Source organism: Myodes glareolus, chromosome 10 (genome assembly GCF_982192425.1).
Source record: "Myodes glareolus chromosome 10, mMyoGla1.1, whole genome shotgun sequence".
In the NCBI taxonomy this organism is placed as follows: domain Eukaryota; kingdom Metazoa; phylum Chordata; class Mammalia; order Rodentia; family Cricetidae; genus Myodes; species Myodes glareolus.
In genome coordinates, this window is record NC_142035.1 from 65,774,206 (window position 1) to 65,793,912 (window position 19,707).

The window sequence follows — 19,707 nt, forward strand, 5'->3', positions numbered from 1 at the left end:
ATCTGTTTTAATTCTTACCCCTCATTCAAAGAAGAAAAATTTATAGTTTTGTTCCAGTGAAAACAAAGTTGAAAATATGTTACTAGGAAATCCTATAAATTTATGCTGACATATAATCTGAGTTATTTTTCTATATAAAAAAAAACCTCTCTTTCCTGAGGTAGATGAAATAACTGGCTGGGGGTGTTTTCTAAAAACTTACAGTCTTGATCAAGTTGAACAAGACTTGGAAGGAAGAGAACAAGAAAGTGAACACAAAACAAACCAGCAAAGGGAGAGACGATTGGGTTCTCAGAATGGAATTAACTAGCTTTGGATTTTAGAAGTGGATCATTCTCAACTGTGGCCAGAAAAGTTTATGATAGTGTCTGACTAAAGCGCAGTAGAAATAATTAGGTCCCTGTGTCACTTCAGACTCATTATGCACACAAATTTTAAAGTGTCTTGGGATGACAGCTAAAGTGAAGTAGGAAAATCCCACATGCTGACCTTTCACCCTCAGTTCCATTATTACAGCATTAATGGATCTTGCCTCATAAAACTTTGTATATCCAGAGTAGCCTACCAGAATGCTATGTCATTGGAAGGGAGTCAATAACTGTATGCTGAACTCATGCAAATAACTTTGTTGCGTTTTCTGATGGCCCTTAAAAGCCAGATAAACGATGGGAGAAGTGACTAGGATGCCGGCAGGTTGCCAAAGATGCTTTAGAAGGTGGCAGTCATGTTCCCCCAAGTGGAAAGACTTTTGCACATGAGTTGGAGAGCAATGGTCTGAAGTTGGCATTGGGGTGTGTGAGAAGAATACAAGCGTCTGGGGTGCTGGAGGCAAGATGCAAAAAAAAATGTGCAGTATCCAAGTAAGGAGATTTCTTTATAAATGATATCCTTGGGTGGTATCTGGATACGAGGCAGAGCAATGCAACAGTGAAAGAGAGACAAGTTAGTGAAGGGAAGAGTGCAGGAATTGGATAAATTAGGAAAGGCTGGCAACCGGAGGGATTTCTGGTCTGTGTTTTATTAGTAAAAGAAGTGGCTCATACCATTGTTCAAAGTGGAATTCAGTGCAAGGTTTGAGCACCGAGCACTTGATGGCTTCAGATGTCTGTCTGTGCAAAGTCTACGGAGATAATGGCTGTTGTGTGGAGTTTCACAAGCAGGTGCAGGCGGCAGCACCAGCTGTTGTCCACAGCCAGGTCAGCACTGAGCATATGGCTCTAGGCAGAACGGAAAAGAGTGAAGTATGACGGTGGCTGGAAGTCCCACGCGCATCTGCAAGTCACCCACACTGCTCGCCTGGGCATTGTTGGGTGTAAGACTGCGTTTTCAGCAACTGGGTATTTAGCCAAACGGTTATTCAGGTTGGATTTGTTTAATCCATTACTTTCTTGGCATCCTGTGTTACAAGAATGTGTGGGCATGTATGTAGGAGGAAGAATTTCAGAGGACCAAGAGACCCTAAAGCAACCAGAACAAGGTCAAATTACAGTGATTTATATACATTAGAATGAAAAGGAATGAAAAATGGGATATTGTAAGGGAAGCCCCTGAAGGCCAAAATTGAAAGAGTAGATTTGCCTAATTTTACTGCTTATGAAAAATCTGCTCTATAACCACTTTGCTACATTTTTCAGATACCTATTTGGGGATTGTTTGTTTTATACCAGTAAAATGTATGTAGATAGGAGATAGTTAACTATGTTTTCAGTGCAGGCTGTAATTAGCATTTTTCATGAAAGCATTAGGCTCTTGAAAGACCATCTCCTATATTACAGAGCGTTTAACTTCTATGACCCCTTCTTCCCAATGCAAGTAACCTCTTAGTCATTTTGACAACTGAGTCCATTCCCCCGCTGCCAGTGTCCTTCAGAAAGATCACACCACTTCTGGCTTATATACAGTCAAGAGGGAAAAGCCACCTGGGGGAAATTTTCATTCTCTCTAGAGATTTCACTGAGCCCATATTTAAATAGCAGTGATATTCTGAAGTGTTTTTCTTTCCACTCAGTAAAAATGAGGATCATAAAGTCTGACTTCACTGTTCGGTGTCATAAATTGATGACAGACTCGATTTGATACTAGACAGTAACATTTCAGTGGTGCAGCATAACTCTCGTCTTTCCCCGAGTCTCCTCCGCATTCATCTCCAGCTTGTGCCTATTCACACTGCCCTGTAGCCCCTCACCTATCTCAGGTTACCACCCCACATCTCTATAGACATCGGCTACTAGTAATCGTGCTCACATTTCCGCAGGGGAAGACTTTTTTTCCAATTAACTTGCATATTATGGACTCAGAGTAAAAAAGTTCACCTTGATCTAATGTGCCTTTCCAACTCTCTGAGAGAAACTGAGCACCTAGGAGACTTGAGGGAAAGACAAAGATAAAGGAACTAATGGCAAAATGGAGGCGCTACTCTGTTGGAGGGGGCTTCCTGTTCGTCCCAGCCACCCAGAATAGAAATAACAACACAGAAACTATATTAATTAAGTCACTCCTTGGCCCATTAGCTCTAGCTGATTATTGGCTAACTCTTACATCTTAATTTAACCCACCTCCATTAATCTGTGTATCACCACAAGGTCATGGCCTACCAGCAAAGTTTCAGCATGTCTGTCTTCAGTGGAGGCTCCATGGCTTCTTTCTGACTCCTCTTCCTTTCTTCCAGCATTCAGTTTAGTCTTCCCTGCCTAGCTCTGATCTACCCTATCAGGCCAAGCCAGTTTCTTTATTCATTAACCAATAAAAGCAATACATAGACAGAAGGCCCTCCGACACCACTACTCTCTTTGGCTACACCTAAAAATCTTTCTGACGTTGGAACTCCAAAGTCAAGAGAAATGTATGGAAGAGAGACCATAACTGCCATATGGAAGAGCAGGGATGGAGGATGGGAAAGGAAAATGTTTCAACCAGAGGGAGAATTCTGCATGAAATGTTATATTATTGTCAATGGAGGTATGCATCCATTGTACAACCACTGGCAAGAAGAGTGCCATATTAATCTCTGGAATTTCAGGAGGGTTGCTTTGGTGAATGCTATCTATGGGGAAGTCCTGCTTGAGAATCCAGACATGTTTTTCTCCTTGGGCTTCAACTCCTCTTTCCTGTTTGGATCTCCAGACTTCTGTCAACCTTTGTTTCCTATAAAATTCATTTTCTATGTAAAATTCACTTTCTGTGGCCTTCGCCATCTTTAATTTCTCATCTTCAATATGTGTACTTCATTTATTAAACATACTTGCTTCCTCTTCCACAACCCAACATGAACTTTATCTCCACTCATCTTGCCCACTCTAATTGCTTCTGTATTTTCTGTTTCCTTCAATCACATCCTACCGTGCCCTTCATTTTTGAAAAGATGTCTTTGACTTATTTTTAAATTCACTCAGATTGTGAAGTTTTATCTTCATATAGATTGTACATGCCAGAAGTGAAGTGCATGGTGTGTGTGTGTGTGTGTGTGTGTGTGTGTGTGTGTGTGTGTGTGTATTCCATGATCAGGTTAAGTATCTTTTATCTAATCAACATGCTTAGTACCAGAAATATTTTGAATTTCACTTTTTTTAACATAGTATCATATCTTGGGGAATAGATCCAAACTTAAACATGCACTTTAACTAATTATATGTAAATGTTACACAGAAATAGGATGATGTATTCTAGGTGGGTAGGAGGCGCCCTCAACCCTCACACTCTGTGTCTCTTCTCCGGGCAGGAGGATGAAGTGGTTCTCCAGTGCATAGCAAACATTCACAAGGAGCAGCGGAAGTTCTGCCTGGCAGCTGAGGGACTTGGGAATCGCCTATGCTTCTTGGAGCCCACCTCTGAAGCCAAGGTGAGATCAAGGGCCTGTCCCATACCTTCTCCTGCTGGCTTCCCATGTAATCATCCAGGGTAAGCATTTCTTGGAGAGGGTGACAAAGGAGAAATGTGAGATGATGCATTTGTTTTTCCAAGGGTAAGATCAGATTTAAAATATACCTCCGTCAGCACAGGCAGCGCTGACATCAGATCCCAGAGCTGATAAAAAATAAGAGAGGGGAGGTGTGTTTATCTGTCAGAGTTCTCTAGAATACCAGAGAAGCCTGGAGCTGCCAGTGCTGCCTGGGTTGGAGATCTCTTGGTATGCTGCCTTTGATGTTGTTAATTCTTAGAAATCTGGGTCCCTGTTCTGTACTCTGAGCTGTCATTTTATAGCTACAGGGACTCTCGGCTGTTTGAGCCTGTGGTTTACAGTTAGCACAGTTTTGATTGGATTGAGATTGTTGAAGCTGCCTGCTGTGACCCAACAGTAGTGAGGGCCATTTGCTCTGATACCTTGCCTGCATAGAGACATGTAATCTCATGTCTATTGAGCTGAGCTTTCCCTGCAACATGTCCCAGCTATGCCTGTATGCTCAGAATTTTGAAAGCACATTTCAGTCTTGTCAAAACCTGTACTGGTCAGAGTTCTCCAGAACAATAAAGTGAGAATCTCAAATAGATGGGTGAGGAGTTAGAGATTAGCTTAGAGAAATCATTCACATTCCATGGGATTCTGGGATCTGGTGAGTCTCCAGGCTGTAGCAACAGAGGCTCTTCTCTGGGAAGCCCCAAGGGCAGTGAGTGAGGCATAGCCAATGACCTTAAGTTAAAGTTAACTGACTACAGATGTTCATTCCAGCTATAAAACGACCACGTCACTTGATTAGATGGGCCAGGGAGCAAAGGTTCCTGCCATTAGACCTGACAACCCGAGTTCCAGTCCCACGACTCATATGGTGGGAAGGACAGAACCGGTTCTTGCAAATCGTCCTCTGATGGAATCCATGAGTCCCTTGCCTGAGCACAGAAAAATAAAAGCAAAAATATTTTTGATTAAATGACTGTACTGTGAGCTAGCTAAGTTAACACGTAATCTGTTTTTATATCTCCTAAGGTCAGTTTTTCTCACAGGATCTTTTTTTAATTTAAAAAAATGGTTTACCCACCTACCAGCTTGTCGCTTTTCACATGGACATACACAAAATGGGCACACTTTAAATTTGGCCAAATTCTGGAAGACCAGGAACACAGGATTAACGGGTCTATCTCTCAGAGCTCCTTGTTCACATCAGTGCTTTGCCAGCTCCACATGTCAGTTGTTGTTTTCTGAGGACAGACATTGGCCAGCATCTACAGGGCAGAGTCCATTAAGATAAATGGCAGAAAAAAGAGGTAAAGGGGATTATCATCTTTTCACAGTTCTTGAACTCAATTTCCCTGAGACTTTCTCGCGCTTGCTTATGTTCTTAGAAAGAGATGTGTTTATTCCCACTAGTTGGAAATAATGTGAAGATAATCAAAATAGAAGCCAAGATAATAATTGTCGATCATAATGGGAAGATAATCAAAATAGAAGCCAAGATAATGATTGTCGATCATGAGCTTGTCATGTGATCACAAACAGGTCAGTCACTCAACTTTGCAGTTTTATTTTCCTTCTTCCAAATTGGATGCAATGTGGTGTGGTACCAAGAGTGTTGACGAGTGACAGAGCAATTCTTCCACTGTGTGTGGTGGGGAGTATGACAGTGATTCTGCAAACAGGCTGTGATTGGCATACAGAGTTTGAATCCTGTCTCCACCACTGGCTAGTCAATCCAATCTGATCTCTCTGAGTTGCGTTTTCTCATCAATTTACTAGGAGTCTCACTGTTCCTTACCTTATAAGATGTTCTCAAGATGAAACGGTTTACTACTTGTTCAGTCCCTCATTCTTACACTGTCTACTATAATAACACAGTCATTGTTATCATGACTTTGTATTCAATAAGACGCTTAATTGGAAATAAGTGTCTTCACCTATAGCGTGAGAATAACTATCATTCAGAGGAACCACAGAAATTCAAGAGCAACAGTATGCACAAAATACGAAGTACTTAACTCATTGAACAGTAGCTGGAGTTGAAAACAATGCCAAGAATAGCATTTATGTTAGTTTTTTTTTTTTCTGTTGCTAAATCAAATACCAGGACAGAGAGCAGTTGTGGAAGAGTTTGTTGGCTTAAGGCTCCAGAGAGGGAAGAGTCTGTCGTGGTCAGGATGCATGCAGCAAACAGCTGGCGTGGCAGCAGGAGCGGGAAGCTGAGTGGTCATATCTTCAGTCATAAACACAAAGCAGAGCGCTAACTAGAGCCAAGGCAAAGCTGCGACTCTCAAAAGCTGCCACAGCCATGTCCTTCATCTAGCACGGCTCCACCTTCTAAAGGCTCCTCAACCTCCCCAACGAGCTCCACCAGGATCAGCTCTGGACCAAGGGTTAAACATGAGGGTTGGGGTACATTTCACCTCAGCATTGTTGACCCTTTGAAAGCACAAAGCCTGGTTTTGTGTGGCAGAAAGAAAGATTGTGGATTAGCCGTGGGTCTTGCAAAATCAGTTAAAGTCTTAGACTAAAATTTATTTAATTATGAATTTTCATAATTCTCTGCTCCTGTAAATGTGATGATATTTAAAATAATCAAACCTAAGTCAGATAAGTGGGGAAAACCACACTTTGTGACCTAAGAATGCTTGTATCCTCCGGATAGAAAACTGACTAGATCACTCAGTAATGCATTTGGAGGTAAGAAAACACCCTCCCTAGCTCCCATGTGACTAAATGATTATTCTTATCTTGATTTATTTCTATATTTGAGATAATGACTGAAGAATCACCGAGATACAGCATATTGCGCATCCCTCTCCTGTCAAAAGTCTTCTCAAACTCCTCCCTGCCATATGCTCATCTGAACCCACAGCGCATGCTTTATGTGTTTGTCTTTAATAGTTCAACCTCTTATCAAATGTCAAGTAATCTTCACAGGTGTTTTTAAATCCTATATGTGGTTTTATTGGTTTAGCTTCCTAGAATAATTATTCAGGCTCAGAATTCACAGTGTCTAGGGGCACGAATAATGCATGGGAACAGTTTTCCTTCAAGGACGCCTCACTTGTAACAGTGACATTTCCACTATCATTGTGTGTCTTATGTATGTAGCATGAGGGAATATGAGGGAAATACTCACTGAGTTTTTCTGGGTGGGGAGAAACAGGACAAGTTCGTAGAAAAGAGAGAGTGGGCATTCAGAATTTCCTACCACCATTCTGGAGAGTAACCTGAGAGATGACCCCATTTTCTAGGAACTTCATTCTGTCCTGAAATCAAATATGACTATGAATACCTTTCTGTCTACCTCTCCCTCTTCTTTTCACTCATTTGGCCCTCTTATCCCTGCCACCTCGTCTCCCAAACACTTCTGCTGTTTTAAAGTTCTTGAAAGATAATGTAGGTCATGCAGCCAGGTGAGAGGCTGTGCTCCCCAGAATGGCACTGAACATGAAGCACAGACATCAAACACAATTCTCATCTGCCACCTACGAGTCAGCCAGGGCCCTTGAGGATTGCTAGCCCAGGATATTTTGAGTCAGTTGACACTGAGAGGGATAAAACTGAGATGAACTCTGGAGGAAAGAAACACTTCAGAGAGAGAAGAACTGAGAGAGGCTATTCAGAAGACAGCCTCAGTGTGTGAGTTCTGAAAGACGAGAGAACTTGTGGAAGCAAAGAGGGAGAGGGTAGGAAAAGAAGGAACACAAATGTGAGACTCTCAGCACATGACGCAGATGTGAGACTCACCTAACATCCAGGAGAGCTTTCGTGACTGATGCCTGCGTGCCATTGCTGTGATGGGCTCCAAATCTGCTGGTTTTGATAGATAGAAGCATAGCCACTTAGCTGCCCTTTCAAATAAGCACAGGTCCAGGAATTAAAGAGAACTTGCTTATAGGGATGACTCAGAACCATAAGCAGAAATCAGGAAAAAAGAAAAGGAAATGTTTGGTTTTTTATTTTCTCAATAATAGCAAATGTTTTATTTACTGTGATTTTAAAGTAAAGTTTGTTTTCTTTGGCACTAGGATTTTAGTGATTTTTTTTCTAATCCTTCATGCCATATTGTATCAACTTGGTTCCATAGGGCTCTTGAGGGATAATCTTTGATACTGCTTAACATTCAATCTTATAAGACACTTTGACTCTTTTCTCAGAAGGACATAGGACCAGAATCGCGGCCTGCCATCTTGGGACTGTCAGTCACTACTTTTCTGTAGATACCCTTGTAGCAATGCAGTTCAAGCAATAGCATAACCCACCCCGGGTGACTGTTCAGGATGCAAGAGAGGAGGTTCATGGCAGGAGAGCGCTACAGTGGTTTAAAGCCTGACTGTCACAGGAGCCAATATATCTTGTAGCAACTCCACACACTTAATGGGCATCGCTAACAAGAGATCTTGATCATCTTCACAGTCCAGATGCAGTCTGTCAATTGGGATCACTTCCATAAAAGGAGTTCCCCTGGCACACCAGCTTTATCAGATTGCCGCAGGAACATAACTAGAGGTTACCTCAGGGTCAAATGATTGAGAATAGATTCCCTACAGTAATTCACTGGCAACAATTATACAAATATTATCCTCTTTTCAGATTTGTCTAGACTCTTAACTCCTTTTTTCCAACACCTCTCCAGAAACCTGCTCCGAGATCCTACAAGCCTTAGTAAAATACTATCAAAAATATTGTAATTTGGAACCTTTGTTCCAAATGTGGGAACCTTTATTTTACTGATTTTTTTGATTAGAAAACTAAAATTAGTGGTATTGAAGCAACTTAACAATGCACTCTCAGAATTCAATAGCATGTCTCTTGATAACTTGGGCTTTCGATATATAAAAGAGGGCTTCCACTTGCTTGGTAGACGAGTACTCATTACCTCACTGACTACAATGAATTTAAATGAAAGCTTACCATTGGCATCTAATTTTTAAATGAAAATTGTGAATAATTTTGATTATTGGTATTGGTTTTACTTCTTGTTTATGGAGGTAAAAATAGAACAGAATGGAATGGAACAGAACAAAACAGAAGAGAATGCAGTCATTCCTGAAAGTTGTATACACTCTCAAGACCCAAAAACCAAGCTGTTGGGCAGAGATTATTATGTAGATGATTCAAACTAAGATACAATGCTCAGCCAAAGCTAACATTGTTTTCCATCATTTTACTAATCATTAGCTTTGAAAGATATTTTTCTATTTACTGCTAAGAAATAAATTATGAAAAATCTGTAGTCAGAGGTGCAGCCTGAAGCTGTATACTGTCTTTGAATTATTACTTATGTTTCTGTAATATTCTCAGTGGCCCTAAGAGTTTATGAAACATCAAATGAGTATGTGTATTATCATAAAACTCTCTTGTCATGTAATCTTAAGCGCCTTATGAGTGGAGATTTTGATTTTTTCTAATAGTAATCAGGCATCCTGTGCGGAAATGATCCCACTTACTGAAGTGATGTCAACTGCTTAATCTTTACAACTCTGCAAATCATTATTCCACCAAAGAAAAGCAAGTATATAAATTTATATGGAGTTCAGTGACTTCCTAAAGATTATTCATCCCAAATTTCTAAATTTAAATCATTGTCTAATTTCTACAGTATTAAAAAATAAAGAATATCAAGATCCAAGTTACCTAAGGATAAAGAAGAACCTGCATTGCTGTTCATTGTATATAGATGTCAAGAACACCTAGGCATACCTCCATACCCCCTCCTACAGCCATTCTACATCTGCCCTATGAATTTCTGGCATTCCAAATTTAGAAACATGTATGTTCCTGTAATAAAGAAAGACCTGTTAATGTGCAAAGACTGTGGAAAAGCACAAAAAACAATGTTAAATTTTTTTTATTGCTAACATTTTCGGTGCAAATGTAATGGTGGTATATTTTCTTCAAATGAAACCTATAAAGGGAAATAAGAAAAATTGTCAGGTGTCTCTGTATTAGGATACAGACATAGAAATGGTGATATGTGCATGTGTATGTGGGTGAGGGGGAGTTCCAAATATCTACCACATTGAGTTATCTAGTCTACTTGTTCTGTCGTCTGTTTTCCACCAGTCGATAAGCTCAGAAAGCAAGGATTTCACCAAGCATCATGGTAAGTTGTTGTAAGGAGAGGCCCCTTGTTTGTCCCGGCCGCCCAGCTAGCTTACACCAAAATAACCACACAGAAACTATATTAATTAAAATACTGCTTGGCCATTAGCTCTAACTGCTTATTGGCTAACTCTTACATATTAGTTTAACCCATCTCCATTAATCTGTGTATCAACACGTGGCAGTGGCTTACTGGAGATTCTAACCAGCGTCCATCTCAGGCAGAGGATCCGTGGCTTCCCTGACTCTGCCCTTCTTCCTCCCAGTTCTGCTTTCTCTGCCTACCTAAGTTCTGCCCTACCAACTAGGCAGTTTCTTGATTCATTAGCCAATGAAAGTACCACATAAACAGAAGGAACTCCTACACCAGCAAGTGAACATAATACTAGAACCAAATGATCTGGGCTGAAAATTCTAATTCACTGCTTACTAGCTCTTGGGCTGGGGCAAATGGCTACTTCTTTCTGCCCCTGCCTCCTCAATTTTTAGCTGTAAGTGTCTCATGGGAAAGAGGGATCTTTCCATACTGCTGGTACAAAGTCAGTGTAGAAGTTCCTAAAATTAGGACGAATACAGCTGTCATATGACTCAGATACACCATCCTGGACATATATACACAGGACTCTTAAGTTTCATCATAGAGATAATTGGACTTTCATGTTTATTGCTGTATTCTTTGAGATCACAAGGAAATGGAACTAGTTCAAATGTCTATCAGCAGATGGGTGAATAAAGAAAATGTGGTACATATACACAATAGAATTTTATCCTTTGATGAGGAAAATTGAAGCTGTGACATCTGTAGGAAAAAAGAGATTATGTTAAGTGCCGTAAGAAGACAAATATAGAGCTCAATAAAAATCAATTGAAAATAATCTTATAAAAATATAAATATCATCACATTTCTTTCATATAGGCTCTCTAAATAGGGAGATATACAGATACAGACATCATTAGCGTTTTTAACTTAGCCATTCTGACAGGTATATGATGGTATCTCAGAGTCATTTTGATTTGAATGTTCCTGATAGCTAAGGATGGTGAACAATTCTTTAAATCTATCTTGGCCATTTGAGATTCTTTTTTTTTGAGAATTCTCTGTTCAAATCTGTGCCACCTTTTTTTTGAAAAAAAAAGAATTATTTGGTATTTTGATGTCTAGCTTCTTGAGTTTTTTGTGTATTTTGGAGATCAACCTTCTCTCAGATGAGAGGTTAGTGAAGATCTTTTCCTATACTGTAGGCTGCTGTTTTGTCTTATTGACAGTATCCTTTGCCTTATAGAAGCTTTTCAGTTTCAGGAGGTCCCACTTACTAATTTTCTATATTAGTGTCTGTGCTACTAATGTTATATTCAGGAAGTTGTCTCCTGTACCAATATGTTCAGAGATACTTTCCACTTTCTCTTCTGTCAGCTTCAATGTAACTGGGTTTACGTTGAGGATTTTGATCCACTTAAACTTGAGTTTTGTGCAGGGCAATAGTTATGGATCTATTTGCATTCTTTTATATGCTGCAATCCAGTTATGCCAGCACCATTTGTTGAAGATGCTTTCTTTTATTCCATTGTATATTTTTTACTTCTTTGTCAAAAATCAGGTGTTAATATGTGTGTAGATTTATGTTAGGGTCTTTGATTTGACTCCATTAATCTATGGGTCTGTTTTTATGCTAATACAAAACTATTTTTATTATTATAGCTCTATAGTAAGGCTTGAAGTCAGGGATGAGGATACCTCTGAAAATTCCTTTATTATACAAAATTGTTTTGACTTTCCTGGGTTTTTTGTTTTTCCATATGAATGTGAGTATTGTTCTTTCAAGGTCTGTGAAGAATTGTATTAGGATTTTGATGCAGATTGCATTAAATCTGTAAATTGCTTTTAGTAAGATTGCCATTTTTACTGTGTTAATCCTACCTATCCAAGATCATGGAAATATTTCCATTTTCTGGTATTGTTGTATAATGCTTTTATTATGTTTTGGTATGTTCCTTGTATCCCTGATCTCTCCAAGACCTTTATCAAAAAGGGGTGTTGGATTTTGTCAAAGGCATTTTCAATATTCACTGAGATGATCATGTGGGTTTTTTCTTCTCAGTTTGTTTATATGATAGGTTACATTGACAAATTTTTGTATGTTGAACTATTCCTGCATCTCTGGGATGAAGCCTACTTGATCATGATGGATGATTTTTTTTTATGTGGTCTTGTATTTGGGTTGCCAGTATTTTACTGAGTATTTTCATCAATATTTATGAAGGAGATTTATCTGTAATTCTCTTTCTTTGTTGCATCTCTGTATGGTTTGTGTATCAAGGTAACTGTAGCCTCAGAAAAAAGAATTTGCCCATTTTCCTTCTGTTTCTATTATTTGGAAAAATCTCAGGAGTATTGGTATTCCAAGAGTTGGTTCTTTAACAAAATCAACAGAATAGACAACCCCTTATCCAAACAACTCAAAAGGCAGAGAGAGAATATCCAAATTATCAAAATCAGAAATTAAAAAGGAGAAATAACAACAGACACTGAGGAAATGCAGAGAATCATTAGGACATACTTCAAGGCCTGTACTCCACAAAACTGGAAAATATAAAAGAATTGGACAGTTTTCTGGAGAGATACCACTTACCAAAATTAAATCAAGACCAGATAATTTAAATAGACCTATAATCCCTAAGGAAATAGAAACAGTCATTACAAGTCTCCCAAACAAACAAACAAAAATATCTTAAGACCAGATGATTTCAGTACAGAATTTTACCAGAATTTCAAAGAAAAGACATTTTTAAAGAACAAAATGATTTGGTGGGATATGAGTTTTAATTGATACTGTTTCCTCATCCCAATGTACTCAGAAAACTTATTATGTAGCTATTCAATCTTTGCATTTTATTGGGACTCATTTTAGCTTGATATATTGTGTGTTTTGGTGACTATCCCATGGGCACTTACCCAACTGTATTCTGAAGCTGTTGGACAAAGTGTCATATGAACGTCAAGTTGGCTCACCCTTTGTTTAAATATTGGCATATCAATACTGAATTTGATCATATTGTTCTGAAATTACTGCAAGGCACTGTGAAAACCTAAATTAGTGTTTTGCCTTCCTTCAGAAGTTCTGTATCTTTTATTTTAGCCATATATATATATATATATATATATATATATGGCTAAAATAAAAAATATATAATATAATTTTATATAATATATACATTTTAATATGATATATAATTTTTGTGTGTTTATTGGTGAATTAAATTAATAATTTTCTTACCAAATAGTCATATTTATCCTTGGTCGTTTAGTACTTTGATTGAAATCAATATAGTTAGAAGCATTTTTGTCCTTACAGTTAACATTGTTCATTTTCTTTTTGTTTCCACCATGCTTTTCTGTCTTTATGTGATAGTATTTAAAATGTATCCTTATAAACAGTCTTGCTTCTCATTTAAAAAAAAATCTCTATCATTTACATTTATTGTAAAGAACTCCAGTTCTTCATGTATCAGAGTGTTAAGATTGCAGGTGTATGATACCTTGTTAGTTCTACATCTTTATTATTTATTTTTCCATTCAAAAATTTACACTTCCTCCCCTCCTATTCCCCTCCTGCACCCCCACTGACCCTCCTCCCTCCCCCTTCCTCCTTAAGAGAGGGCAGTGAACCCTGCCCTGTGGGAAGTCCGAGGCCCTCCCCCCTACATCCAGACCTAGGAAGCTTTGCATCCAAATAGACTAGGGTCCCAAAAAGCCAGTACATGCAGTAGAAACAAGTCCCAGTGCCTTTATCCATGGCTTCTCAGTCAGCCCCATTGTCAGCCACATTCAGAGAGTCCAGTTTGATCTCATGCTCATTCAGTTCCAGTCCAGCGGGATTTGGTGAGCTCCCATTAGAATAGGCACACTGTCTCAGTGGGTGGACCAACCCCTCGCGGTCCAGACTTCCTTGCTCATCTTCTCCCTCCTTCTGCTCTTCAACTGGACCGTGGGAGCTCAGTCATTGCTCTGTTGAGGGTCTCTGTCTCTATCTCCATCCATCATCAGATGAAGATTCTATGGTGATATTCGAGATAATCATCAGTGTGATAGTGGGGCAAGGCCAGCTCAGGCACCCTCTACTCTGTTGCCCAAGGACCTAGCTGGGAACATCCCCGTGGACACTTGGGATCCCCTCTAAAGCCAAGTCTCTTGCCAACCCTAAAATGGCTCCCTTAATGTAGATATCTTCTTCCCTGCTCCTATATCCGCCCTTCCTCCATGTCCACCCTCCCACTCCCCCAAGCTCTCTCCAGTCTTTCCTTTCTCCTTTCTCTCTCACCTTCTCCCCTTCCCCCACCCACCCCTACACCCACCCCCATGCTTCCAACTTTTGCCAGGCAATCTTGTTTGCTTCCAATTTCCAGGAGGATCTATATATGTTTTTCTTTGGTTTCACCTTGTTATTTGGCTTCTCTAGGCTTGCGAACTATAGGCTTAATGTCCTTTGTTTATGGCTAGAGTCCACAAACAAAGTACATACCATATTCATCTTTTTGTGTCTGGGTTATCTCACTCAAGATAGTGTTTTCTATTTCCATCCATTTGCATGCATAATTCAAAATGTCATTATTTTTTCCGCTGAGTAGAAGCTTCTGTAAAACAAAGGACACCGTCAGTATGACAAAAAGGCATCCCACTGAATGGGAGAAGATCTTCACAAACCCTGCATCAGACAAAGGTCTGATCTCCAAAATATATAAAGAACTCAAGAAACTGGACTTGAAAATTCTAATTAACCCAATTAAAAATGGAGTACTGAACTGAAAAGAGAATTCTCATCAGACAAAATTCAAATGGCCAAAAGACACTTAAGGTCATGCTCAACCTCCTTAGCGATCAGGGAAATGCAAATCAAAACAACTATGAGATACCATCTTACACCTATCAGAATGGCTAAAATCAAAAACACCAGTGATAGCCTATGCTGGAGAGGATGTGGAGTAACGGGAACATTCTTTCATGGCAGGTGGGAATGCAAACTTGTGCAACCACTTTGGAAATCAGTGTGGCGGTTTCTCAGAAAATTGGGAATCAACCTCCCTCAGGATCCAGCAATACCACTCTTGGGAATATACCCAAGAGATGCCCAATCATACTACAAAAGCATTTGTTCAACTATGTGCATAGCAGCATTATTTGTAATTGCCAGATCCTGGAAACAACCTAGATGCCCCTCAATGGAAGAATAGATAGTTCTACATCTTTATGTATAAGTTTTGAGTAGTTCCTTTAAGAGCTAAAATATAAATCCTTAGTTAGTCATAGTCTTCCTTCTGTCGATACTGCACTATCTGAAAAAAAAGTCCTTTGAGCTGTTGCTAGTTATGTTATTTCCACATGTGATAAGATGTCATATTCTATATTCTTATTATAGACAGTTGTCTTTTAAAGAAGCAATAAAAGAGAGAAAGAGTCTTTATATCAACGTAATTACAATTTTCAGTGCCTTTAATCCTTTTCTCTGGGTCTAGACTTCTATTTGGCAGCATTTTCCTTGAGTTTGAAGGAATCCTTCCACATTTCTTGTGTTGCAGTTGCCTGAAAACAAAGACACCCACATTGTGTTCCACTGAAAAGCTCTTCATTTTGTCCTTACTTTTAAGGGCTGTTTTCTGGGGATATAAAGTCCTGGCTGCACTTTATTTTCTTCCAGTACTTTATAGATGATCGTTCATGGTCCTCTGTCCTCTGCTGCTCCTGACGAGAAGTTTGCTGTCATTTTTAATACCATTCTTCTATGTCTAATAAGTCTTGTTCTCTAGAAGATTTTGCTATCTTTCTTTATCTTTGATTTTTTTTCCTTTAGCAATTTGAAAGATGTGTTTGAGGATGGTTTTCACTGGATTTATCCTACTCGATGTTTTCTGAATTTCATGGTTCTCTCGGTTGTTTGATTTCATCGGCTTTGGAACTGGGGGATCATTTTGGCTTTGAATATTTCATCTTATACTCATACCCTCTCATTCTGAAATCAATAACTTACAAGTCAGGTTGTTGTATTTTTGTTTCACACTCATTGTCCATCTGTTAATCCTTTACCTATTTTAACTTATGTTTTAGTTAATCTATATCAATATTTCTAATTGGCTTATTTTCTGTTTCTTAGTTGTCTTCTCATTGTAAATATTACGCCTTTAAGAAATTTTTCTTTTGGATAATTTTATTTTAAATTAAAATTTTTGATATTTATTTTATGTGTCTGGGTTTTTTTTCCCTGCAAGGCCAGAAAAAGGCATCAGATCCCCTGGAACTGGAGTTACAGATGGTTGGAAGCCACTTAGTGGGTGCTGGGAATCAAACCCAGCTCCTCCAGAAGATCTGTCAGTGCTCCTCATTGCTGATCCTTCACTCACTCTACCCCTCATTTTAAAATGTTATTTTAAAGTTCTGCATGTTCTCCTGAGATTCATCATTCACTTACCATTCCCAATTTACTCTTATAATAATTATTTAAAGCCTTTGATATTAGTTTAATAACTCTTTCTGATGTTTGCCTGATTTCTCTCATCTCTCGTTCAGTTCTCTTCCTCTCCCTCTCTCTCTCTCTCTGTCTCTGTCTCTCTCTCTCCCTCCCTCGTCTCCCATGTAGTACAGGCTGACCTCATACTTAACTGCTTCAGCATTCCTCTTCCCATGCTTTCTATTTCTTTTAGTCTTTTAAAAAGTTGCTGTACCCTGGATATTGTAGTTTTGTAATTACTGTGCTTTATATTATCTTCCCCATGAAGATTATGTCTTGTTTTAAAAGGCAGTTAAATTATTGATGAATCTCCTACTTAATCTTGCACCACCTTGGTGTATTTTAATTTTTCTTTTATACCCCTTAGACTGGGAATGTAATTTTTATGGATTTTAATGAAAATACAATAATGATTTTTAAACCCCTCTAAAGAGCAAAACTTAAAGAACAAATTTTGACACCCTAGATCTGGGTATCTGCGTGAGCCTGTGCTCATACTTAACATTCCAGTTATTTTTTCCTTTGCATACTTACAATATGAACCTGTACTAATGGCCAAATCCTTGAGGGTAGTCTGTGGTGGTTCTGTCTTATCTGGAATCCTCTCTCCACTTTCCAGTCATTCTGGCAATACCATATTTAAGCCTTTGACCTCATCGCACCTCCTACACATGGAGCCCGTGTACAGATCTGTACCTTTGTGAGAAAGTGGAAGTCCATGTGGAAGTCTCCTGGCTACCTTTTATCCATAAAGAGATGTGTTCCCTCCAGCTGTGGTTGTCACCACCACCTTTGAAGAGTTCATTTCAAATGCTCATCCAGAGTGTCTTACTGTTATTGGCATGATATTAGTAATTCTCCACCATTGCCTGAGGCCCAGAACCCCACCAGTGTTCACAGCACTTTGAAGATGTTGAGTATAAAAATCTTGTTGTGAAGAAGGAATTTTCACAAGTGTGTTTCTAGGCATTGAGGCAAGAGACTCTAGAAGAGAAGCAGGGTGTCAAGGAAGAGAGTGAAAGGCGGTAGGTGGTACTGTTAGCAATGAGATTAAATTGAGTGTAGCTTTAACATGAACCAAAGAAAAGAGAGGAGGTGAGGACACAGACAAAGAAAGCAAGAGTGGATGGTAACTGTGAATTAGGACTGACTGTTCAGTCCTAAGTTTGACTGGAGGAAGACAAACTTGTGGGAAAGGAAATGAACAGAAGGACACCAAGCAGTATTCAGATTTCTTTCTGGAACACTTACAGTTGTGAAGGACTCAGGTAATAAAATCAAGTGTGAATCTACACTGATGGGGTCTGGCTTCTTGTTGGTGTCATGTCGTGTTGTGAGATATGAAATACTAGAAAGAAATTAGGCTAGACAAGGAAATGATGATAGAGCATTCACTGGGTCTTTAAGGTACCAAGAGAGAGTTTTCACAGGCATGAAGGTTGGAATGAGGATGTCCCCCATAGGCTCATGTGTTTGAACATTTGGTTCCTGTTGGTTGTCCTGTTTAGGGATGTTACAGAACCTGGAAGAGGTAGAGAGTTTCTGGACTAAGTATGCCACTGAAGGTGGGTTTTAAGGGCTTATTGCCTCAGCTCAGTTCTCTCTCTCTCTCTCTCTCTCTCTCTCTCTCTCTCTCTCTCTCTCTCTCTCTCTCTCTCTCCCTCCTTGTCTCTCTTTCTGCTTCTTGTGTGTTAATGAAATGTGATCCACCAGCTTCTTGCCAAACGGAGTGATGAGGAAGCCTGATGACCTCGAGTGGAGAAGAGGGAGTAGGGAGTGGGGATGAGATCGGAGAGTGGGAACACCAGGCAAAGGGAATTTGGGAGAGGAAAAGTGACACAGCAAAGAGAATCAGTGGTAGCAATTGTCCACGGTATAATATACTAGAGTATAATCTTCATGGCTTAATGGTGCCAGATTGGAGGATGATGGACCCAGTGCTGGAACACAGAAGATGGAAGCTTGGCCATCATTCTGTTAGATACACATTCCCTTTCCTCGGATGCCAAAATGCCTGTTGAAAGCTTTATTGTCCAAGACAGGGATGAACAGAATGGCTGGGCACGTGTATTATCACATGTCAGTGGTCTGGCTCCAAGATGGTGTCCAGTGGCGCCACTGTGCATCTCTGCACTGGGCCAGAACTATGTTAGATTGTTGTTCAAATTGGTCCAGAGACTATTATGTTATCTTGTAGACAGGATTAAGAGGAAAAAAATATGTTTATCTGTCTCCCTGTGGACAGATAGATTCTACTCCCTGTGGGGTGGAATCCTGACTGCTCAAATTCTGAAGGCAGAGGTCCACATTCCCGGTCTTTCCCTTGAACAGTTGTGCTGCTTTCCTCTGGCAGTTTCTCTATAACTTTTATAACCTGCATTCTTTGTCTGATCTACCATTTCAAGAAGATGAGAGAAGCGGAGAGTAACAGATGTCAACAGCAATAGCGTGGAAGTCAGTGGCGATTCATGTTGAGTGTATTAATGAACTTGTCATTTGGTGGATCCATAGTTAAAGAGGGAACGGAAAAAAGGCAACCTTTTAAGTCTGGGATCTCTTCTCATCTATCTTGTCCTCCTCCCTGCCTGAGTTATTAATGCTGTCATGATGACTTACCTGCTAGAGGCAATGCCGCCCCTTTATATTTAAAAGTAATCTGTCCCTTAGCGAAGGAAATCTCCTCGAAGAATTTATTCAGTGTGTAAAGTAGCACCATGGATCTGCTGTTCATTTGTCATCTGCTTGTTCCCAGCAGGCAAATGGCCCCAGGTGACTTATGACTAGAAATTATTCACACCCAGGCACCTCGGGGCTCAGTTCCTTGCTCTTCATATCTAATCACTGCTTTTTTGGTCTCGATTAGCAGTATTATTTTCTTTCTTTATCAACTTGAGAACTTACTAATTAGTTCACAAAGAGGCACTTCTTTTCTGTGATTAGAAAAGTCTTTTTTTTCCCAAATTGCTTCTTTCACACAGAAAAATGAGGTGTTGCATTTGTTTTAGACTTTAAAAATCAAAACCTTGTTCTACCAAAAAAAAAAAAATGAAAATAAAACTGAAATCATGCTTGTGACCTTCTGAAGCTAAATGCTTACTCATAAATTTATAAATCACACTGTATTTGCAGAGAAAACTAGATATTGATTCAAAAAGGTACCTGGCTTTACTCTCTCCATCTTGTAAAAATATTATGCAAAATAACCTC

General features: G+C 39.4%; 1 protein-coding gene across 1 annotated transcript in view; it reads left to right on the forward strand.

Moving 5' to 3' along the window:
- The first annotated feature begins 1,243 nt into the window (after positions 1-1,243).
- Ryr3 (ryanodine receptor 3) overlaps positions 1,244-19,707 on the forward strand; it is a 369,298-nt gene continuing 350,834 nt past the window's right edge. The window contains exons 1-2 of the mRNA XM_087910876.1: positions 1,244-1,312; positions 3,719-3,838. Of these exons, the coding sequence (XP_087767002.1) occupies positions 1,244-1,312; positions 3,719-3,838 (189 nt within the window). The remainder of the gene's footprint in view (positions 1,313-3,718; positions 3,839-19,707) is intronic.